General features: G+C 44.0%; 2 protein-coding genes, 1 long non-coding RNA gene and 1 other non-coding gene across 10 annotated transcripts in view; 3 read left to right on the top strand and 1 right to left on the bottom strand.

Annotated features, from left to right (window-relative positions):
- The window catches only part of NOD1 (nucleotide binding oligomerization domain containing 1), a 67,177-nt gene extending 52,151 nt beyond the window's left edge, over positions 1-15,026 (top strand). For 5 of the 6 annotated variants that reach the window (XM_055314585.1, XM_055314588.1, XM_055314587.1 and 2 more), the window contains one exon: positions 14,893-15,026. In XM_055314585.1, coding sequence (XP_055170560.1) covers positions 14,893-14,965 — 73 coding nt within the window. In that variant the 3' untranslated portion in view covers positions 14,966-15,026. Of the gene's footprint in view, positions 1-6,308; positions 6,363-14,892 lie in introns of all 6 variants that reach the window. The other variant, XR_008663027.1, reaches the window with a different exon arrangement.
- On the bottom strand, positions 747-24,206 carry LOC129502789 (uncharacterized). 2 transcript variants are annotated; one of them, XR_008663029.1, is made up of 4 exons: positions 20,101-24,206; positions 17,854-18,045; positions 14,331-15,450; positions 747-1,351 (listed from the first exon to the last, which is right to left on the bottom strand). It is a non-coding gene; the product is annotated as an uncharacterized LOC129502789 (long non-coding RNA). The 2 variants fall into 2 exon arrangements; XR_008663028.1 differs by having other exon boundaries at positions 17,854-24,206.
- LOC129502788 (lysine--tRNA ligase-like) lies at positions 2,394-5,797 on the top strand. The gene is given in 2 exon segments (XM_055314590.1): positions 2,394-4,286; positions 4,289-5,797. Coding segments are annotated over 2 exon segments (1,788 nt in total). The 5' UTR covers positions 2,394-2,669; the 3' UTR covers positions 4,460-5,797.
- On the top strand, positions 7,553-7,637 carry LOC129503003 (small nucleolar RNA SNORA24). Its single transcript, XR_008663093.1, has one exon. It is a non-coding gene; the product is annotated as a small nucleolar RNA SNORA24 (small nucleolar RNA).
- Positions 24,207-24,485: the final 279 nt, after the last annotated feature.

Here is a 24,485-nt window from a genome sequence, read left to right as displayed (position 1 = left end):
GAACAACTTTGGCCAGAGAGTCTAAGGATCTTTGTTGGGCAGTTCTTGCTTTAGTGGCGATTCAGTAGAAATTTGAAGAATTAAGAAGCTCCTGATCGTAGCTTCATTTATATTTATCCCTGGGAGGTAGGGATCTGCCAAATGGAGAGTCCTGAATCAAGAAAGCCTCCTGGTAGTTCCCTTCTAACTCACAATGTAAAATCACAAGAGCTGACCAACGATAAAAGTTAGATTTCCTCCTAGGCTGAAATAAAAGGTTGCTCTCAGGTCCAGAGTTGCCCCCTGAGCATGGCCTGGGAGGTAGTAAAGATAAGGCTGTTATTTCTCCAACCTAGTGCCTGAGTGAAGAGAAGGAAGAGAGGAGAACAGGTGTCACATTCATGCCAGGGTGTAAAGTCTTATCCGGTGCATGAGCAGAAGCAGTCTACCTTGGTGGCAGCTGTTTCTCTCCCTGGTCAGTACTGGTAGGTCGCCAGCGTCGGTACAGGGACCAGGGCTCCGGCAGAGCCTTCTTCAGCCATGTGATGGGTACTCAAGGCTCAGTACCTTCTACTTGTGCATCAGTGTCACTGGTCAGGTCCTAAGAGCTGTCTTTCTCTGGTGATGTTGCCCGAATACCTGATCGCTTCCAGGCTCTAGACTGTGACCAACAGGACTCTTTGTTCTTTTTATTTATTTTTTTTTTTTATTTTTTTAAAATTTTTATTTATTTATTTATGATAGTCACAGAGAGAGAGAGAGAGAGACAGAGACACAGGCAGAGGGAGAAGCAGGCTCCATGCACCGGGAGCCCGATATGGGATTCGATCCCGAGTCTCCAGGATCGCGCCCTGGGCCAAAGGCAGGCACCAAACCGCTGCGCCACCCAGGGATCCCCTGTTCTTGTTTTTAAATTTATTTATTCATGAGAGAGGCAGAGACACAAATTTTTTTTTTTTAAATTTCCCACAGGGAGGGCAAAGTGTTGTGGGAGGGTGAGGCCCATGCAATAACCAGACTATTGGTGACTGGTACCAAGAGCAGGTGTTCAAAGGGTCCAGAGCAGGGAGGTCAGAGGCCTCTGGGACAAACAAAACAGCTTTTTCAGGATTAGGGACTTGATCAGTCAGACATTAGTGGGGAAACTTCTATAAAGTTGCAAAAAGAGTATTTCAGCAGTGTCTATATAATTTGAGTCATCTTGAATGCACTGTGATGAGTACAGGAAGGCCAAAACCAAAAACAGAGTTTGTCAAGGAGCAAGGAAGAACCAAGTGTCCATCCAACGTTAATTTCTCTGGTTCTGGAGCAGATCTTTGCCATATTTTAAGGATGCCAGGATGGCAAAAGTCTGGCAATGAGGGGCCATTTTCTGCGGAAGGAGAAGGAGAATGGAGTTAGTACACGTCTTTATAGATTCTGTTGTCTTGCACCAAAGTCACCTTGACCACACATTCAAATTTCTTTCCAGTGATTTCTTTTCTAAAAACTTACTAGAACTTTCTCTTTTTTACATTTAGATTTTGTCCTTTCTTTTCCATCTAAGGTGTATTTCTCTTTTTCCTATTTTTTCTTACCAAAAAAATACACAACCTTCTTTCCTTTCATACAGAGTTGTTTCTCTTATTATTTCCAGTAACCTTAATTATATTTATTAGATTTTTTTTTTAAGTTTTATTTATTGGAGGCAGCCCAGATGGCTTGGCGGTTTAGTGCCGCCTTCGGCCTAGGGTGTGATCCTGGAGTCCCAGGATCAAGTCCTGCGTCGGGCTCCCTGCATGGAGCCTGCTTCTCCCACTGCCTGTGTTTCTCATGAATAAATAAATAAAATCTTAAAAGTTTTATTTATTTAAGTAATCTCTACACCCAACATGGGTCTCCAGCTCATGACTCTGAGATTAAGAGTCACATGCTCTTGTGACTGAGCCAGCCCGGTGCCCCTTTATTAGAATTCTTAACTCTTAAAACCCTAATTTTCAGTGAAAGCTAGTAAGTAAGCAACTGTGAACTGTTATGCCAGCATTCTTTAGATTTTCAGACTTATGAGTATGTTTCACAATTTCTAGAGGTAGATGCCTTTTTCAGTTTCCCAAAGTAGCACTAAGATATCTAAATTTTTAGTTTCCTTGTAATAAGTAGTCAAATGCAGATAAACCTACGCTTGGTAATTGTTTTAAGTATTTTAAGAAGTTTCCTTAAATTTGGAGAAAAAAAACATTTTTAAAAAGTCAGTGATATTTTATTTTTTTAAATATTTTTATTTACTTATTCATGAGATACACAGAGAGAGGGAGAGAGAGGGAGAGACACAGGTAGAGGGAGAAGCAGGCTCCATGCAGGGAGCCCGACGTGGGACTCGATCCCAGGTCCCCAGGGTCAGGCCCTGGGCTGAAGGCAGGCGCTAAACCGCTTAGCCACCCAGGGATCCCCCAAACGTCAGTGATATTTTAAGTGAAAAGTTATAAAAATTATCCTCTTTAGTGCATTTAATCACGTTTTTCTTGTTCTGCTTGAATTGAGTTCTTCTATGAGTTCTGGAAATTCTTACCCAGTTTAGTTTTATGAGCTGAAGGTTATCAGAAACCTGTATTGAGAGGTCTTTCTGAGTCTCATTTAAGACAAAATACATTTGCAGGAAGCTTCTGTAAAAAGCATCTGAGTGGCCCTTTCAGGTCGGGCCCTCGGGAAAGATGGCTGCGGTGCAGGGTGCTGAGGTGAAAGTGGACGCCGGCGAGCCAAAACTGAGCAAAAATGAGCTAAAGAGGCGCCTAAAAGCTGAGAAGAAAATTGCAGAGAAGGAAGCCAAGCAGAAGGAGCTCAGTGAAAAACAGCTAAGCCAGGCCACTGCTGCTGCCACCAATCACACCACTGATAATGATGTGGGTGCTGAGGAGGAGAGTCTAGACCCAAATCAATACTTCAAGATACGCAGCCAAGCAATCCACCAACTGAAAATCAATGGGGAAGACCCATACCCGCACAAGTTCCTTGTTGACATCTCACTCACTCATTTCATCGAAGAGTATGGTCACCTGCAGCCTGGGGACCACCTGACTGACATCACCTTAAATGTGGCAGGTAGGATACATGCCAAAAGAGCTTCTGGGGGAAAGCTCATCTTCTATGACCTTCGAGGAGAAGGGGTCAAGTTGCAAGTCATGGCCAATTCCAGGAATTATAAATCAGAAGAAGAATTTAATCACATCAATAACAAACTACGTCAGGGAGACATAATTGGAATTAAGGGAAATCCTGGGAAAACCAAGAAGGGTGAGCTGAGCATCATTCCCTACGAGATCACACTGCTGTCTCCTTGCTTGCATATGTTACCTCATCTCCACTTTGGCCTCAAAGACAAGGAAACACGGTATCGTCAGAGATACTTGGACTTGATCCTGAATGACTTTGTGAGGCAGAAATTTATTATCCGCTCTAAGATCATCACATACATAAGGAGTTTCTTGGATGAGTTGGGATTCCTAGAGATTGAAACTCCCATGATGAACATCATCCCCGGGGGAGCTGTGGCCAAGCCTTTCATCACCTACCACAATGAGCTGGACATGAATTTATACATGAGGATTGCTCCAGAACTCTACCATAAGATACTGGTGGTTGGTGGCATTGACCGGGTTTATGAAATTGGACGCCAGTTCCGGAATGAAGGAATTGATTTGACTCACAATCCTGAGTTCACCACCTGTGAGTTCTACATGGCCTATGCAGACTATCATGATCTCATGGAAATCACAGAGAAGATGATTTCAGGGATGGTGAAGCACATTACGGGCAATTACAAGGTCACATACCATCCAGATGGCCCAGAGGGTGAAGCCTATGAGATTGACTTCACCCCACCCTTCCGGAGAATCAGCATGGTAGAAGAGCTTGAGAAGGCCTTGGGGGTGAAGCTGCCAGAAACTAAGCTCTTTGAAACTGAAGAAACTCGCAAAATTCTTGATGACATCTGTCTAGCAAGAGCTGTTGAATGCCCTCCACCTCGGACCACGGCCAGGCTTGTCAGGGAGTTCCTGGAAACGACATGCATCAATCCTACATTCATCTGTGATCACCCGCAGATAATGAGCCCTTTGGCTAAATGGCACCGCTCTAAAGAGGGTCTGACTGAGCGCTTTGAGCTGTTTGTCATGAAGAAGGAAATCTGCAACGCCTACACCGAGCTCAACGACCCTGTGCGGCAGCGGCAGCGGCAGCTATTTGAAGAACAGGCTAAGGCCAAAGCTGCTGGCGACGATGAAGCCATGTTCATAGATGAGAACTTCTGCACTGCTCTGGAATACGGGCTACCCCCCCCACCGCTGGCTGGGGCATGGGCATCGACCGTGTCACCATGTTTCTCACAGACTCCAATAACATCAAGGAAGTACTTCTGTTTCCTGCCATGAAACCCGAAGACAAGAAAGACAGTGGAGCTACCCCTGAAACATTACAGAGCACGACAGCTGGCACTTCTGTCTAGAAAAGGATCACTGCAAGTCCTGTAACTCAGGCCTCTCTGCATCTTGCACAAGTTCAAGGACTGCAGGGGAGTGCTCGTGTGTTGCTGTCCATTTGACGATCACAGTTCAGTTCAGCTACGAGAATAGAGAAGAGGAATTAAAAATTCCTTTTTACTTCTTGTTCCCAAATAAACCATTTGTCTCTAAAAAAAAAAAAAAAGCATCTGAGTGTGAAAAGTATAACTGTAAATGACAGAAGTCTTAAAAATGGCCATTTGGTTAAAGATATGATTAGAGTTTATTATGATGCAAGTGGCAAGGATGTTTGGTTATTTCTGTGACATATAATGCTTTAAGATAATAACATACCAGGACTTATCAGATTGTTTGGAGTTTCATATAATTTTTAGAACACTTATCTTGATAACCAACATCTATATAAATTTTGGTAGCACTTATTTGACAGTGCTGTCCATATGATTAAACACAATAACAAACAAGCCTAATTAATTACTCACAAAATCTCTGAAATGTGCAAGGAGCCCTCTGGAAAATTTCAATTAAGATTGTGGTCGGAACGACTTCATTTTAGAATTTGATTTTGGGAAGTTATGTCAAAAAATATAAAAGGTTTGGACATTTGGTTAAGTAGGAACACGAATCATTATAAAACAATAGTTAATTATCCATTTAACCAAAGTGACAATAAAAGATTATAAAGGCCAATAGAAGTTTACATAGTTGTAAGCAAAATTTAGCCCTTTTAATATTAAGACTCAGTTTTATTTAAATAATGAAAGGCCTGACAAACATAGGAAATTATTTTGGCAAAACGCAGCATCCTTTAAAGGTAAAGAAAAACTTTTGCTTATAATTTCTTACTAAGAGCAGACCAAGAAAATTTTGTCCTTTTAACACAGAGAAAATAATCCTAATTTTGTACCAGTGTACTTTTGATAATAAAACTCATTTACTTAAATTTACTGTTACCCAGTACTGGCCACACAGAAAACTTCTTTCCAAAGATTTCTTTTCCATAAACCTTCTACAACTTTTTTTTTTACATTCAGATTTTGCCCTAAGTTTTCAGCCTCACTTCAGGACCAATTTATTTCTTTTTCCACTACAAAGAATGTGCTTTTATTCCTATTTTTTCTTATCAAAAACACATATCTTACTTGTCCTGTATATAGATTTGTCTCTCTTATTTTCAGTAGCCTTAATTACATTTATTAGAATTCTTAACTCTTAGAAACCTTAATTTCTAGTGAAAAGTAAGTAGTTTACAACTGCTTACTGTTATATCAGAATTCTTTAGATTGGCAAATTAAAAAAATTACTTTTAATTTCTCTTACTTTTTTTTGAAGTAAGCTCTATGCCTAATGTGGGACTTGAACTCATGACCCTGAGAGATCAAGAATCGCATGGTCCACTGACTGAGCTAGGCAGGCACCCCTAGAATAACAAATTTATGAATACATTTCGTAATTTAGAAACATGTTTCTTCATAGTACAATAGCACAAAACAGGTTTTGCTAACAGACTCAAATTTGTCTTATACAGAGAAACTAAAGGTGAAAGTAGTTAACCTTTATTAATACTTAATCTTGTATTAATTTTTCTTATTTGGCAATGATCTAGATACTCAGTGAATTGAACTACCCATTTAATTTAGCAAAACTTCAAAGTTTTTGGGTTACTACTCAAAAGATTTTGGAATCTACTTAGAAAGTTTACCTAGAAACCTTTTAATCTTTACATCTATTTAATTTACTTGTTCTTAATAATTATATCTGGACCACTCATAAAGCCTCATGAGGCATTAGACAAACTTAACCATTATTCTGTTTTTTTTTTTTTTCTGACAGATTTTGCAATAGAGAGAACATGAAACCCATTTGACTTTCAGTAAACACAGGCAGGTAAAAGTTTTATATTTAATGCTGATTAAAGACAGGTCTATTTTAATTAAACCAATAACTTTAGTTTTAATACCAAATATTTTCCCAGATCATGTGAATTAAAAAAAAAATTTGGGTTAGTTTCTAGCTTTCTGAGTTTTGAAGATTTATTTTAGAGAGAATGTATGCAGGCCTGGGTGGGGGGTGGGTTGGCAGGGACAGGGGGAGAGAGAGAATCTCAAGCAGACTCCCAGTGAGTTGGACGCAGAGCTCCCTCTCATGACCCTGAGAGCATGACCTGAGCTGAAATCAAGAATCGGACGCTTCACTGACTGAGCCACTCAGGCAAGCCCCTAGCTCTCTGAGTTTTAGAATGTCCAGTTCTTACTAGCGTTTGCCTTTAGACAAACTAAATAGAGCTCTGTTATAATTAATTTTAGCCACACCATCCAGAAGTATAGAAAATATCTCCCATTTACAACACATTGGATACACACACACAACAAATACACAGACCAGATGCAAACAGAATCTTCTAGCTTTTGGTTTTACTAATGTTTGTAGAGAGATTACATGCCCAATTTCCAAATACCTCCTCCCTCTCTCCCTTTTTCTGATGAAAAACTTCCCTCTCAAGTTTGCATTTCAAAGAACGGTTCCTACCTAAGTCCTAGAGAAGATGGGGGTGGAAAATGTATGGAGAAGGTATCCAAGCTTTGTCCAAGGTGGAGATTTGGAGCGTATCTGCCTATTATCAGAGGCGCTAGAGTGGGCACCAGAGCCCTGTTAGCTGTTGGTATTTTAAAAAGGCCTCTTCTCTTCCCTTCCGATTTTTCCTTCAGCCTCAGGCAATGGTGGGCTATGTTCACATTTCAAAAGTGAGATAAGATTTGATTTACAGGAATAGAAAAATAATGCAAAAATACTTTATTTCTAAGAGTTTTGGGGTAATTGTGACTTAAAATCGACTTTTTTTTTTTAACATGTCAGCGTGGCAGTCTCTCTTCCTAGCCATGAAAGAGCATATTCTTTTTTTTTTTTTTTAAGGTTTTATTTATTTGTTCATGAGAGACATAGAGAGAAAGAGAGGCAGAGACACAGGCAGAGGGAGAAGCAGGCTCCATGCAGGGAGCCCGATGTGGGACTTGATCCCTGGGCTCCAGGGTCACACCCTGGGCTGAAGGCGGCGCTAAACCGATGAGCCACCCGGGCTGCCGGAAAGAACATATTCTTATTTATTGGCCAAGCTGTCACTATGTAATGGATATTAGATTCTGACTTGCACAGGTAACTTCCTCAGTTTTAAAAACGTGGTGCTAGGTTCTTGGACACACATCTATTCAAATGTTTCAAGGAAGCTGAATTGTTCTGATGGGTGATAGAACACAAGACAAGATATCAAGAAATTCAAAGTGATGTGGTTGGAGTCTTGTTTATTTACCATCCTGTGGTTCATTACCAAAAGTGATTTTAAATCTCAGCAGCTTGGGACCAGAATGGTAAATAATGTTCTGGAAACTATCAGGGCAGTATTTTCTTATATAGGCCTGAATATTAGCTCTGCCTGAATATAGATTTAAGGAGAGAATAAGTGAGTGCTTCCTTGTTCTATTTAAAATAAAATGCCAGCAGCCCCAGTGGCTCAGCAGTTTAGTGCCATCTTCAGCCCAGGAGTGTGATCCTGGAGTCCCGGGATCGAGTCCCACATCGAGCTCCCTGCATGGAGCCTGCTTCTCCCTCTGCCTGTGTCTCTGCCTCTCTCTCTCGTGAATAAATAAATAAAATCTTAAAAATATAAAAAAATAAAATGCTTGATTCCTCTGGGGGGAAAATTTTTTTACCTTTTTTTCTCTTTAAGTACAGGGCAATTTTGTTCCAATATCCTGACCTTGGTAATATGCATAAGTATTTTGAGAGGAACAGGTGAGTTTTGGAGATTGGTAAAGATAGGTGGGTTTTGACTTATTTTTAGAGTTTCATTTCTGGTTTTATAGAGATTTGTAAGACAAAGACAGTTGTTTTTAATTTCCCCCATAAAACTAGATTCCAGGCCGAATATCAAGGGACTGGCCTACCTTTTTTTTTTTTTTTTAAGATTTTATTTATTCATGAGAGACACAGAAAAAGAGGCAGAGACATAGGCAGAGGGAGAGGCAGGCTTCCCACAGGGAGCCCGATGTGAGACTCGATCGCAGGATCCCAGGTTCACCACCTGAGCTCAAGGCAGACACTCAGCCACTGAGCTACCCAGGTGCCTGACTGGCCAACCTTTTAACTAAATTTGCTTCTCTGTATCAAGGGGAGTTTTAACTAAAATGGGAATCAAAAGATTTATGCTTTTGTACAGTCTGTATAAAGCATTTTAACAAAAGCCTTCTTCACGGTTACACAGTTCAGCCTTGGCTTCTCTTAGCCTCTCAACATAGCCTTCTGATCATTCGTAGGAGGGCCTAGGAGAAATTGTATTGGTCATCTCTTTCCTCTGTGAAGGGGGGTTGTGAATAGTCAAATCTTTTAAATGTTTCTCTAAGCTTGATAGGATCTTCTGAAACTAGAGGAAAAAGGGCTTTGTAAAAGATCTGTGGACGTGAATTTTTTTGGTGGGGGGACGGGGTCTAGGATCCACCTGCAAACGTGAGCATATAAAAATGTCTGAGGCTGATGGGTCAATTCCAGTAAACCATGCCCTTCTGTTTGTCCCAGGTGCTTCTGTGAAATTCACCTTCTGGCTTTTAGGATTTATAAAAGTAGCCTGTGTACTTTGAATCTAGAGGTTGGGCTGGATTTTAAGAAGGGGATATAGACATTTATCTGTCTTAAGTTGAATTTTTGTCCTTTTATCTTGTCCAGGGAATCCCTAAGACTAGCCATTATATACTAAAAAGACAATTGAGAGCTCTTTATAGATGAGTTTCTGCTTTCAAACAGCCAATTTAAAGGACCTAGTGTCTGGCCATTGACAAATAGGATCTTACCGATTTCAATAGTGATTCAAACCCAACAGCTTAAACAAAGACCCAAGAGGCATCCCTAGAGAGAGCACAGATGATGCAGCTCCCATGATCCAACAGCTTACTCCCAAGAATAGTCTGAGAAAGCAAACACCTTCGTTTTACAGGCCATAAGAACGAGGTGGTGTTACGGTGCCTCTGGTCTCCCACGAGTGTGAGATGCCTCTAGTCACAGACCTGCTAATTAATCTGTGACATCAGGCAGGTGCTAATGGGATGAGATTTTTCCAGCACTAAGGAGCAACGAAGGTTGAAGCAACAAAGGCCCCTTATGGGCTGGGATCTTTTTGTAAGAAACTTTCCTTAGAGCTGGCATGGCTGGACAGAGAGTGCTGCTTGTAACTGTGCATCTTGCGTCCCCGGTCTATTGGACTGGCCGCCAAGACGCACCCTAGTAAGTATGCCCTCCCGACTGGCAGAGACCAGAGAAAATATTCTCACTGGTCACAAGGCCAAGCTCTTAGGACACAGAACAAAAGGAAAAATCTCTTATATTCACATTAACAGCCCTGCCTTAAGCCTTGGGTCTCTGGGTACCAAATCAATACCTAGAAGGGATATGCCTTGAGGTTGGGGACTCTGGGGTGTTTTACCATCTACCTTGCTGCATGGACATTTTCTTGAAGCCAGCAGGGGACCGAGTATGAATCTAACCCATTCCATGGCCAAATTATCCTAACGGGAAGTCTTTGAGTTTAATGATAAGCACTCTAACAGCTTCTAAGTGCTGACCCGTGACCACCAATTTTGTAGCTTGGGCTTCCAAGATGTTTCTTCAGTAACATCCTTTACCTCGTGTTCATGTTAACCCACAGCAAAGTTTGTCTAAACAGACACTGGTCTGAGGAGAACCGTGACCTCACCAGTCTGTGAGGCCGGCTACACAGCAGGCTTATAGGGCCGAAGCCTACATTCAGTCCTGTGAGAAGTCCTTTCTGTGACACTCAACATAATAGACAACAGTGACCATCTCTGGGAGGGAATGATCAGTAACCAAAGAGTACGCTACCAAATTTTCACCAATAGTCACTAAGCCCAAGGAACTAGTTCTATAGTATTTTCTCCTGCTAACCTAAGTTAGAGAAAGAAAGATTCTCACCCCTCTCATTCCACCAGACCCTGCGAGAAGCCAGGAGGCTGATGCCATCAGAAATCGTCCCTTCTGCTGGCTGGATGGCAGATGTTCCAGGGTCTCCATGTTGCAGCAGAACGGAGATTAGTATCCTGCCCACTGTGCCAACCAAAGGGAAGGAAAAATTCTTCCCCTACCCTTCAAGGTCTTCCAGCTGGACTGAGAGTTAACTTTACATAAAACAGATTAACCAGAGGAATAAACCCAAGTTTTATTACGTGTGCACAAGCGGGCCAATAATGAAATTGAGAGCTAAAGAAATGACTAAGGTGGGTAGTTTTTATACTTTTTAGACAGAAACCAGAAATAAATTAATGAGGAATTGATAGGACCAAGAAAATGGAACTTTGGGAGCTCCAATTAGGAAGAAGTTCTAGGCAGAATTTGGGGTGTGATATTAAATCTGTAAAAAATTAACAAGGGTTGTTTTTAGATAGCTTTCTTGGCTCTAAACTTCCTAGCTTTGGTGATAACAAGGTCTCTACCTCTCTCGTAGAGGGAGGGTGACTTTCACCTGGCGAATTATTCCCTGCTTTCTGAGTATCCTTATACAGGTTGCCTCTTAGATACGTTTTATTTAAAATAATCAATATGCCACAGTGGCCCATTTTGGAGCAGCCTGCCCTTGGCCCCTACAAAAGCAACTGACTAGAGCTCTTCTACAAATTGATTTTAGTAATATCACCCAGAAACACGATCTCACGTTTATGACATACATACAGACACACAGAGGCAAAGACCCTGTAGTTACTAGTATCTGTGGAGAAGAGGTTTTAAGATTTGTATTTGTCCGTGGAATCAAGCTTACGGAGGCTGTGCTAGAATTTGGTCACAACAGCCCTTTTAAAGCAGTCTGTATTTTCGAAAGGCCTCTTTTTTTCCTTTTTTCTCTGACTCAGGTAACTGTGGGCTGTTTACATTTCAAAGACGTGATAGATGTAGAACTTCAAGGGACAGGGAAAGAATGTAAGTTCCTGGAAGAAGGACTTGGGTTTTCCCAAGACCAATCATTTACGAGTCTTTTGAGATACATAAGGGAAGTTTTGGAATAGGTAAAGGAATAGGTGAATTTTGAATTGTGCCTGGAGCGAACTTTTACTTTGAAAAAAAAAAAGGCAGATAAGGACAGTTGCCCTCAATTTCTCAAGGAATTGGGCTCTAACTTGAATGACATCATAGGTTGACTGGCCTACCCCAACTACATTATCCTCCATCCATTTCTTTCCCTCTGGGCACATATTTTAATTTCAGATATTTCTGGCAGTCCTGAATAACAACTCCCCTTGGGTGTTAAGCTGGGTTCCCAAAGAGGGTGCAAAGGATATTACCTTCCCAAAATCCAGTCACTCCCAGAAGACAGTCAAAAGAAAGAACCAATCACCTGCCGGTGCCAGGCAGGCAGAGAGCCAGGCCTGGTTGCACAAAACCAGATGAGGAAGGAAGAGGGTGACGGCTGCCCCTGGGAGGGAGGGGATCAGGGAACAAGGGGTTTGGGTTCGGGAAGGTAAGGGTGATGGATGGTTTGCTTTTCCCTCTGCACTGGGCCCTGTGGCACATCCAGGAGAAGTGATTCTGCGCAGCATTTTCACCCTCCGCTGCCAGTCCTTCCAGGGTCCCCTGTGGGAGCTCTGCTCTCTACTGGAGTTTCCTCTTGGCTGTCTAAGGGAATAATGTAGCAGTTCACCAAAAAAATCCTCTGGTTTCGTTAACTCTGAGAATGGTCCATATGGGGGGGCGCCTGTAAGGTGAATCTGGTTTCTGGTGGCATTTTTTCGGGGGTGGGAGGGAAGACAAAGCAGTCAGAGGATTAGTAGAATGAGAGGACAGAGGGGAGTTACTGGAACCTCGTTTTAGGGACCTCTTACACCTTTTGTTTTCTTTAGCCTTTTGCCAAATACTTTTAATTAATCTTTTAATGAAAAGATTTTGGAATTTTGAAAACTTCTGGAGCTTCTGCTGGCCAGTGTAAACTGGTATCCCGCTTGGTTTATTTTGGGAACCCAGGCTTTCAAACACACTTCTTCAACTACCATTTATCTAATGGGAACGTCCCCCATTGTGGCCATTGTACTTCTAGGTTGTTTTTAGCAAACTTTTGCCATTTCTCTAGATACAGCTTCTGGCACCATAGAGTTTAGACATAAAATGAGCAGGTGTGCCGGGAGGTGGCATGTTTGACACTTCAGAATTTAAGGATCCCATTAGCTAACAAGCCTTTGTTTACACAAAACAAGACCCTTAAACGTGCGCACCTGCGCACCTTAACCCAGCGGGGCTGTCACCACGGGGCCTTAACCTGCGACTGGCCCAGAGAGGGCAGTGCACAGCATGGGCTGGCCCAGCATTCCCCATGGTGGGACTGCCCACTGCAAATGGGGAAGGGATGAGAACAGCAAAGCCCACTAAGTGGGGACTATGCATGGGAGCTGGGAAGGGAGGGATCCCAGCGTGGACTGGCCCAGGGCTCAGGCCTGGTGCTCCGTGAGAGCCCCTCATCTACACCACCCTGTTGACCCATTAGGTGAGCAGCGAGGGGGCAGCAAGGAGGGCACAAACCCGGAGGACTCAGAGCATTAAAAAAAAGGGAATTGACTGGTCAGGAATGCATTGTGTAGGCAAGGTTGCCCTCCTGAGGGGCGCAGAATGGGTCTCTCAGGAAATTTCCTGGTCCTGTGGCCTGGCTAAAGGTGGTATTCCTGGGGACGTGGAACTGCAGTTAGATGAGGTATTAAGTCCCAGCTTCCTGAGATGGGGCCTTAACCTGGGGCCTGTGGGTGGTTTCTTTAAAAAAAAAAAAAAATACAGTGGTCACTTCTTGTCCCGAGCTGAGCGACTTTATTGGCTGAATGACCAAGTGTCTGAGTGCCAGATACTGTGCTAGCACCATCTAGTGGTGACCGAAATGGACCTGCCCTCAGAGGTTCACTACCTAGTGACAGGCACAAGAAAGAAAAAATCATTCATGATGCTCTAAGGAGAAAGCTAAGAAGGGAACCTAATACAGATGACGGTTCAGGGAACTTCTCCCTAAGGAAGTGGTATTGAAGCTAAGCCTTGAAGACTGAATAGGGGTTAGTCTGCTGAGGTGAGGGGAAAGTGTTCCAGGTAGAGGGAACGGCATATGCAGAGGCTCCGAGGCAGGACAGAGGAGCACGGTATCCTTGAAGAATAGTGAGATGTTGATGTGCCCTGGGGCTCAGACAGTATGGAAGAAGAGGCAACAGGGGGCAGAGGAGATGAGGCACAATAGAACATAAGACGTTTGTGGGTCATGCTACATATACTGGTCTTTATCCCAAAACCAATGGAAAGTCATGGAGGGGTTTGAAGCAGAGGATGACCAGATTTGCATTATAAAAAGAGCACTCAGGCAGCCTGGGTGGTTCAGTGGTTTAGCGCCACCTTCAGCCCAGGGCCTGATCCTGGAGACCTGAGATAGAGTCCTATGTCGGGCTCCCTGCATGGAGCCTGCTTCTCCCTCTGCCTGTGTCTCTGCCTCCCTCTCTCCCTCTCTCTCTCTGTGTCTCATGAATAAATAAATAAATAAATCTTAAAAAAATATATATATATAAAAGCACTCTAGGTCCTCCAGGAAAATGGATTGGAACGGGCCAGAAGAGTGCAAGTAAAGGGACCAGTCAGGAGGACACTGCAGACATCTAGAGAAGAGGTGATGGCACTCAGACCACCATGATGGTGGTGAGGATGGGGACAGTTCCAGGGAGGCATTCTGGGGATGTTTAAAGAGAGAACTCCATGACAGAATGTGAAGATGAGGAGGAAGGAGTCAAGGCTGATCCTCAGGTCACTAACTTGCACAGCTGGATGAAGAGGGGTCCGACTCACCGAGTGAGGGGCCCTAGGCAGGTATGGCCACCTTGAGGTGCCTGCAAGGCATCCAGATGAAGATGCTGAGGTAGGTGGAGCCACACAGGAGAGGTCTGGGCTGCAAGTCCAATGATGTAGGGATGAGGTCGCCTGGGGGACCAATCGCTGGGGAGCCTGGAGGAAATCCAGTATGTAGAAGCTACATGCAGGAGAACATGGGAGAGGAGACGGAGATGGAGTGTCAGACAGAGGAGAAAACCAGAGAGCGTAATACCAAACCAAGCGAGTGTGGGGTTTCAAGGAGGCAGAGGGCAGGACAGCCAAATGCCTGTGAAGGACACACGGGTTCTGAGAGATGTCATTAAGTTCAGGGTCACAGAGGCTAATTGGTGACCTTAGTGAGAGCCAGTTCAGAGAGTGACGATAGCTGGGAAGGAGTAATGTTATCAAACAAGTGTCTGAGTAGAGCACGTTCCTTCACTTCGGGGCCACGTGAAGAATCAGAGTCTGTTAGGAACACGCACTGGCAAGGCTCCCTACGAGTTCTTAACATTTTACCTGTGTTCTTTTTCTCCGACAGCCTAAATGGAAACTTGATAAAGCCAGAGGAGGCCAAAGTCTTTGAAGATGAGAAGAGGATTATCTGCTTCTGAGAGGCCACTTCTATGTGGGGGGTCCGGGAGAGCCTGCTGCCTCGATGACCCAGATGAGCCTCCCTGTATAGCTGTTACAATTTTACAGGGCAGGAGTGTGCCTGGAGAGCCATTTTAGTTACTGTAAATACACTATGAAGAGGCGTAAGCACATCCAGGGTTATTTTTATCGGACGTTAGAGGAAGACTGAGCTCAAACACGGCCCTCAGGTCCAGGGCAGTGAGTTGGTCATGCTGCCTTCATGGAAGAGTTGAGGACATGGTTTAGAGTTGGTGCCAAGCTTCTTGGAGAAAAGGTGCTCAACGAACAAGTGTTTTACCTGGAAATTCTCTTCCTCCTCAGGTCTTCCCCACACGTTGACCGTCTGCCCACATCACAGCTGTGGATACTGAGGAGTGCGCAGAGTCAGGATTTGATATGTCCACCGTTTTGCCAAAACAAGGGCTCTTCGTAGGCTTTTGTTTTACTCCTGGAGTCTCAGGGTCTGTTGATAGAGATCACGGGGTACCCCCTAAGCAGGCTTAAGAGATAGGGTGATGTCCTCATCATGCTGAGTTTCTGCTCAGGAAGAATGATAAGGGCGGGCCTGAGGAAGAACCGTGCCCATCTTCCAAAAGGCAGAAGGCCTGGCTTGCCTTTGTTGGCCCTGGTGTCTAAACAGAAGCTTCTCTCCCTGTCTCTTGCCCTCGTGAGGAAGAGAGTCTCTTCCCTGCCCTGGAATAGTAGTGAGGATGACCCAAGTGGACTTAGGCTGTGGTTGCTGAGAACCCAGCCAGCAGAGCATGTTACAGTGACCATCATGGCAGTTATGTGCTGGATGTTAAATGGAGGAGGGGGCAGTGATATTACCAGATAACTCGTTTCTTTTGCCAATTCATTTAATAAAATACTGAAAATATTTCTAATTGCCCTAGTCTAAGATTTTTATTATTTTTAAAAGTATTTTTATTTATTTATTCATGAGAGCACAGGGGGGGGGGGCAGAGACACAGGCAGAGGGAGAAGCAGGCTCCCTGTGGGGAGCCTGATGTGGGACTCGATCTTAGGACCCCGGGATCACCACCTGAGCTAAAGGCAGACGCTCAACCACGGAACCACCCAGGCATCCCTTATTATTTTTAAAAGATTTTATTTACTTGAGAATGAGCAAGTGAGCATGAGCAGGGGGAGGGGGAGAGGGAGAAGCAGGTTTCCCCCTCGGGGCTCAATCCCCTGAGCCAAAGGCTGACGCTTAACCAAATGGGCCACCCTAGTCCCTTGTGTCTGGGACTTTTAAAAGGGAATTTAGCCTGATAAGCATGCTGCATCCCTGGACTCCATGCCTGGCTCCCTTCAGAGATAATCACTGTGTTGGGTGGGGCCCTGGCGTGTGGTGCTGTGAAGAGCCTGGTGAAGGAAGGCCAGGCGTGTCATTGTTATGGTCCTTTGCAGGCCTCTCCACCTACCAAGGGACCAAAAAAAAAAAAAAAAAAAAGCCAAGGAAGCAACTGTGGCCTTTTCCTCCATCTGACCTCTGAATCCATACAGCTGGCTTCCCAGGGGAGCAGACTTGGTCAGGGATGGCTAGGGCCAGGATCGACCTCATGGGCCAAATTCCACAGCCCTCACCATTATGCCACGGTAGGGCAGGCCAGGCTCAACGTCCATTACCTTCCGTGGCTGTTCACTGCTGAGTGGACCTGTCACCCACCGTGGCAAGAGGCACCAAGCTGATAAGGACCAAACACGAGAGGGGAAGGGATGAGGGGACCTTCCAACAGTACCTCTGAATTCTGAGGTCCAGTCTGGCTTTGTATAGCAGCCCGTCAGGAGGCATGCGATTGAGGAAGTTCCACTAAGTAAGGGGAACCTTCTGACCTATTCCTCCTCTCACCCCAGACCTGAGTATTCACTCAATAGTTACTCCCTGAGGCAGCAACTCTCTCCCGATTAGAGATTTTAGGCAAGAGGTATGGAATGAGCGTGGTGAGCTGATGACCTCCTGAGTCAAAGAACTGTACTTCACAGCTGACAGATTCAGATTTCATTAAACCACTAAAACTAAACTTTTGAGAGACTAAAGTTTACTCAGAAACTACCAAATAGTACTGCCTTTACAGATTACTTAAATTTAAGGAAATTAGAATTTGTGTAGTGTTGGCTTAAATTTTACTTGGAAATACTTCTGGTCTTCTAGATGGTGAACAACGGATTTTCTATCCCTCAGTCTCCTAACTTGCCAGAAGGGTTCTCCATTACTCACTGGTGAGCTTCTATGCAGACAAGAGGAGACACTTCCTAACCAAAAGAAAGACCATTGAAAATTGAAAAAAAAAAAAAAATTCCACAAACCTAGGATAGGACTCTCTCTTCCCACGGGACATTTTGGTTGGTTTGGGAAAGAAACGACAGCTCCCACATTTCAGACATACGGTTATGGCATGTCTGTGCTGACTCAGAACTTACCAAGAAAATAAAGAAAGAAAGAAAAGAAAAGCCATGTCAAGTCACCAGGTGGCTTTGGGCCGGGTGGTAAGGCTGTCAGAAGCTCAACCTGCATTTTGAAAACTGGGAATCCCAGCACTGATCCCCGGGGTGGCTGTGAGGCTCAGACATTCTGGAAAGCAGGTGGTGCAGTGGTGGGGCCTGGGTCAGCCCATGCTAGTCACTGTAACCACTGCTGTTCCTTTCAGCTCAGTGGAACCCCCTGGGGGGTGCCCTTCTCAGCTGGGAGGCTTAGGGAACTTCCTGATGGGGTTACGTATGGGCCTGGAAGTTCTCCAGGTCAGGTCCAAGAATATTCCCCATCACGTTGCTTAGAATAGTCTGGCTTTGACAGAGAAAGGCATAGCCCTCAGTTTCCATCATGATCACCAAGGAGCCCTGTACCCATTCAAGTGTTACTCACCAAACTGAGGGGGAGGCACAGCCATGTCGTCCTCAAGCAGTAAAGAATGGAGCAGGAGCCCAGGAGCTTTCTACCGGTGTCCCCTTCTGGAAGCATTTGCCTCCTGGATATTTTGGTCCATTTCCAGGTGTGCTGCATGTCTATTTCCGGTAACTGAGTGCTCGCTTACAGACAAAAGCCCTTGCCCTGGAGCTGAAAGGCAAAACCAGGATCATCATTCCGGGTCCAGAGAGAGGAATTTCAATGAAAATGGAATTTGCTGGCGAGGAGGCCGAGGTACCACAGACGTGCTGTAGCAGAGCAGCAGGGTCCCCCGGGCCATCCCAGCATGAGTCTCCCAGCCTCGAACTGGAATTGACTACACCCAAGACCAGCTTAAAACTTTTAGAGGCGCTAAGCACTGAAAAGGTTATGGGTCCCCAGTGATCTGTAATAAAAAATTTTTTTAAACAACAGTAAATCATAAAATAAGTGCAAGGATGTTAAACAAGTTTTTCCCATGACTACTTGGGTGGTTTTTTTTTTTGGGGGGGGAGGAAATAACAAGTATCAAAAGGTCTCAAAGTTTTTTCCTTGGTTTTTTCCCTGCCAGTGCTTTTTTATTACAAAAAGCAGTATCACAATATTAAAGGAAATTTTTTAAATAATGCTTATAAATAACACAGTAGTAAGTTACTTTAACTTTTTGCGCGTCATCTTCCCAGGTTTTGCTTACTCTATGACATTTCCCCCAATTTTTTTATTGTGGTAAAATACACATAAAATTTACCATCTTAACTATGTTGAAATGTACAGTTCAATGGTATTAAATATATTCATAATGTGCAACCAACACCACCATCCAGTTCCAGAATTTTCTTAGAATCTGAAACTCTGTGCTCCCATTAAATGACTCTCCATTCTCCCCTCTGCCCAGCCCTTGGCAACCACCCTGTCTCAAGGATTTTAAGTATCTCATAAGTAGGATCACACAGTGTTTGTTTTTGTTTCTGTAAAACAAACTTATTTTGGCTTATTTCTGGCTTATTTCACCTAGCATAATGTCCTCAGGTGCATTTTCCCATATTGTTACATAGGCTTTATAATGATCATTCGTATTGTTGGTCTGCTTAATTATGCTCCAAATGTTAGAAATCCTGTCTTCCAGATTGGTTTGGTGGTGATTATTTTATACAACATTTCTGTGGAAGTAGAAAATTCTTTAGGATTATTTCTTCGGAGTGGGATTATCAAGTCAAAGTTTCTTGCTATGAAATTTTCATTTTCCAACCTGTGTCAGCCCATAGAGTCTAGGGGTGTACTAAATTGTCTGGAAGCAGGTGGAGATTACAGAACAAGGTCACGTGAAGCCAGCAATGTGTCCTGGGCCCTGACCCTAGACAGTGTTTAGGCACTGCCCCTGCCTCCCCACCCTACAGATTATAGCTACAGACTGGCACTGGTGACCACTACAACTTTAGGAAAGAATGAATGATCCATATATCAGTATCTGTTTGAAACTGGTACCATGCAAGATAGTAATTCATTAGTGTAGGTATCAGTATCTTTAAAATCAGTTTTAAAAAATTTATATAGACGTATCTATGTCCTTGCTTTGCCTGAACAGACCTAGTCTGACTGGACCCATTAATACTGGGTCAAACGGAAGCTCTCTCTCCCCAACAACCCTACAAAGTAGGAATGACTTCATGAACAAGGGAAACTAAAAACCTGTGACTATGGGTGCAGCTCTTCTTACTAATCAGGATGTGCATAAAAATGTGTTCGTGTGTGTGGTGGGCTGAGGTAGGGGAGAAAAACCCTTCAGGAAAGGGATTTTGGCAAATGTAGAAAGCCACAGCTGGCAACACCTGAGCTTTTGAGCTCATTTATTCAATTCCCACACTCTACCACTGAGGAAACGTGTTGAAGCAAAAGCAACTTGCCCAAGGTCACATAGCATATTACTGGTAGAGCACGAACTAGAACACAGGTCTCTGTGGTTTGGTTTTCCCGTTTTTTTTTTTTTTGGTTTTTTTTTTTTTTAGATTTTATTTATTTATTTATTTATTCATGACAGATTTCATAGAGGCAGAAACACAGGCAGAGGGAGAAGCAGACTCCATGCAAGGAGCCCGATGTGGGACTCGATCCCTGAACCCCAGGATCACGCCCTGAGCCAAAGGCAGATGCTCAACCACTGTGCCACCCAGGCGTCCCTCCCTCTGTTCTAATAGTTTATGACCTTCAGTTCATTCTGCAACTCACCATCTTCCTGCTAAATCAGGTAAATCTGGTCCAATCCACTAGGGCAACCTAAACAAAATAAACTCGTCCTAAGACCACAGATGAGGTCTCTGCAGTGTCCCTGGGATTCTTCAGGAAGCCTACAATAAGAAAAGTCTCTTATATCCCTGGTGCTAAAAGTTACAAGACTCTGGAGTCATGTTTACAAGCGTCACCAAGAGTCACAAGGCTCGGAACGCTCTGGAGAAGGCTGGGTGATGCGAGTCTGACTCTCCAGAGCCCACAGCTTCCTCATTGGCCACATATCCTCCAACCCCCCAACCATGGATCTGGACCAAAGGAAGGAAGTAGGTGCATTCCAGACAGCTGGAGAAGATCCTATTTGGATGGTTCTCATCACAAGAGGGCAGCATGTGTCCAGCAAGCAACTAATCCATTCAGTCAGTGGCCCCCAAGGGTCCAGCTGTGCTGGGGGCCTCGTGACCGACACATTGTCCTTTAATGAAGACTCCATACCAAATACACAGTGAAAGAAGCAATTTCGTTTCAAGTCCATTCATCCTTGTGTTCAAAGACATGGGTAAGCAGAGTCGGTGAAGGCTCAGTAAAGAGTAGTACTGACTGCAAGTCCTTGGGCCCTGAGGATTGAGGTTCAAATCTCAGTACGACTGGGTAGTCATGTGACCTTGAACAAGTAGCTGAGTTTTTCTGTTGCTTGGGTTTCCCACGCTAATAACAGTATTCCCCTCAGAGGGTTGTTTGGTTAACGGAGTGTATTAATATACGTAAAGCACGTAAGACAGTACCTAACCTGTAGTAAGGGTTCCAGAATAGTAACTCTTATTATCTGATCACAACATTTTCCTTCCAGCACTGCCTTCATGAGCACCAGGATTAAGGCAAAAGAAAAGAGGGGCCCGTGCTGGGCCATCATCCCTGTCCTTCAGAGCCCCTCCGAAACACCACCACCATTTTCAGACTGATAACAAGCTCGGGACTGTTAAGCAGCCTCGAGCCAGAAGCCATTTCCAAGGCTGAATACCTCTGGGATAAGATGTATTCCCCGTACTTGACATCGTCTTTCATTTTTATTTTGCTAAGGAACTGCATATCCGTGTCATACCCAGAAATGTGGATGAGGGAGGCCAAAAGCCTGTTTGCATTGTGATTTGATTTCACAGATGTCAGCATGTACTATCTGGCCTTCTACGTACAATCATATGGCTGGAGGTCATTTCTTTGATGTCAGCCTGTGGTTCTCTGTTTCTGGCATTCTTTTCTTTCATTCATTAACATTGCTCCTGATTCCCCAGCCTGTTGAAGGAATGAATGACGGGAGTCGTGAGAGGACAGTAGGAAGGGAGATAGACAAGGGAAAACAAAACAGATCGGGAGGGTGGGAGGTGGGTGGGTGAACTGAATCCTGGCTCGCACCCAGCTGTGTCAGCTCCTAGCACCTTGTCCGGGGGCTGGCGCAGTGTGGCTCAGGCCATCAGCCCAGTGTCCTGGGCCCTGATATCTACAGAGACAGCGGCTCATCATCTGTTGAGCAGCTGTGGGGGATATCCCAGCTGCCCACTGCTACTTTTATATTTCCCAGTGGGTTTTATTTTCTATTTCCCACATTCCTAGGCAATGTGTAAGGTCTTTTTCCTTCCGTCAGGATAATGCACTTATTTCTAATTCATTTTCCCAGGAGGATTCATTGGTGATCAACAGCATTCTTCCATTTGAATCATCTAGTTCAGTGAAATTCATCTAGTTTTCAACCCCTTTTTTTCCATTATTGTCCCTTTAAGGAGACTTTTTAGACATCTTTTCCTAATCTGCCTCCCCACCATGAAATTCTAACACCACAGTTATACTGTATTTCTCTTTATGGCCCCTGGGCACAAATCATTGAATACCCAAGTTCTTTCTGGTCCCCCATGAACCAGTTCTCACCCTCTTAGGGGTGATACCCTCCTGGTTGAGAATGCTTGATCCAGTCAAACCCAAGATAATTCTTGTTACCTTTGCCATCTCAAAAAACCCTCTGCCACCTAAAGACTGCCTTTATACACATTATTCAGCTTCTAGTCTAATAAATTTTTGTAGTTACAACATTGTTATTCCTTCCTTCACTTTTATCTGTCCTAAAGCAATTTTGTTTCTAAAACAATTTTAATCATTGTGCAAAAACACTGCTGGTCTTGTTTTTTAAAAAATGCTAATCGTAAAAGGGGAACAGGCTGTCCTAACGGGGACGGTTCCTACCTGAAGTTTCCAGCACCAGCAGCTTCAGAGCTGAACTTCACTGACTGCCCCAGGCCTGTGGGCAGAACTGAAGGCTGACCAAATTTGCCTTTGCTGTTGTCCCACTTCCCTTTCTCACCTCCTAATTCCCCTACCCTGACAACACATCCAAGAGACCCATAGAACCCAAGCCTCTCTGCAAGCCCAGAGTGCCTAACTCCTATATCGGTATCCTCAACCCAGAAAAACTCCAGAACACATTGGGCTCTTTTGAAAGGGTTGATCCTTGCAACTCTTAAGCAGAGCTGAGAAGGCCCGCCCATCCTTCCATCCCTTCCTCCCCCAACTCCTCCCCCTCAGAGATAAATATTGAAGACCTACTTTATCTCAAGTGTTTTGGGGGCTGGTAGGAATATAATGATTAATGTCATGTCTGGAATTTCATTTTACCCTATTTACAAGTTAATAAGTTAGACTGTTACTGTTTCATGGATGCTGGCATGACACAAGAGACTCCTGAGTCAGAGACACAAGACTTTACCATCCACAGGACAGCAGAGAGCTGATGGTGAATAAAATTGGTCTCAATAAGGAAATTAGTCAACACTGAATGTTTTTGAAAGGTCAAAGTGAGATTAGTCCTGAAAAGTGCCCATGGGTTCAGTGACATGGAGGCTAAGCATCACCTGGATAACAGCCATTTTGGTAAACTGATAGCAGGGAAGCCAGACTGGAGTGGGTTGAGAAGTAACTGAATTTAGGAGGTCTTTCAAGAAATATATGAAAGAAAAGATAGGACAGTGCTCAAAGGGGATATGGAATCTAGGGAGGGTTCATTCATCTAAAGACAGACCAGGAGTTAAATGTTAATTGGGAGAGAGAGACAGGTGTCGGAGGAGTGGCAGGTGTAGGAGGGAGTGAGGTGGTGACTGAGAACTCGAGGCTCCTGAGGTGAGCTGGGCCTCAGCCTGTAGCACAAATGAGAGACTGAGGCTTTCACAAGCAGCAAGGCTTTGCTAAGGTGGGGTGCGGACCAAATGGGTATGTGAGGCTAGGAGGGGGATGCTGGCACACTGTCAACAACCAGGGCTAATGCCAGACTCTGAAACAATCATCTCTTCATGGAGAAGGGGAACCACAAACAGAGTAGAATAGAACATATTTCTTCTAAATGTGGAAACCTTTTTTGGGAGGATTTTTGCCCATTTTGTTTCCTTTGGTTTCTGAAAAGACAAAAAAAGGTGTTAAGTAGGCAGCACTTACAGTCTTCCCCCAACTGTCTTTCCTCAGAAGGAAGCCTCCAGAGCCTACTTCACTGAACGAAGTCAAGGACACCAAAACATTACTGTAATTGTGCCAAACGCCCATAGAAGGTTCACAGTATTTCAGCCCCTCTTCTAATCATTTATATATACTTTTTTCCACTCCTTACAGTAACCTGATGATATCAAGGAAACTGAGCTACAGTGAGTTAAAGTAACTCGCCCGAGATCACACAGTATGTGAGACGCAGATAATCAAGCCATCTGGCTCCAGTTTGTATGCTCAACCATTACGCCATACGACCGCTATCCCTAAGCACCAATAAAGAGTAATCCCAAGATGAGCAGGAACAAGGAGACCTTCAGCGAGAGACGAGGAACAGTTTGAGGCTGCAGGAACAGGTGGATCCGTTAAGCATCAGGTACGAAGGGCTACCTTAACTTGGATGGTAAGCTAAAACATCACTGCAGTGGTTGATACAAATGATGATGAAAGCTTATTTCTTTACTTTTTTAATTTTTTAAAAGATTTTATTTATTTATTCACGAGAGACACAGAGAGAGGCAGAGACATAGGCAGAGGGAGAAGCAGGCTCCCTGTGAGGAGCCTGATGTGGGACTCGATCCTAGGATCCCGACCTGAGCCAAAGGCAGACACTCAACCACTGAGCCACCCAGGTGCCCCAAGGCTTATTTCTTTAAATGCCAATTCTACTAATCTAAATTTATGATGTATCTGTAAATATTTCATCATTATAAATAGGCCTGAAATGTAATTTTGAAACAAAATCAACATGATTTTTACTATAACCAACACTGATATTAGAACTTGAGTCAGGTTATGAAAACAGCCTCATAGCTGGACTATATTATCAAATATGTGTCCAAGATGTTATAGATCTGTGAATG

The sequence above is a fragment of the Nyctereutes procyonoides genome, unplaced genomic scaffold (genome assembly GCF_905146905.1).
Source record: "Nyctereutes procyonoides isolate TBG_1078 unplaced genomic scaffold, NYPRO_anot_genome, whole genome shotgun sequence".
NCBI classification, from domain to species: domain Eukaryota; kingdom Metazoa; phylum Chordata; class Mammalia; order Carnivora; family Canidae; genus Nyctereutes; species Nyctereutes procyonoides.
This window is presented reverse-complemented; position numbering and strand designations above follow the sequence as displayed.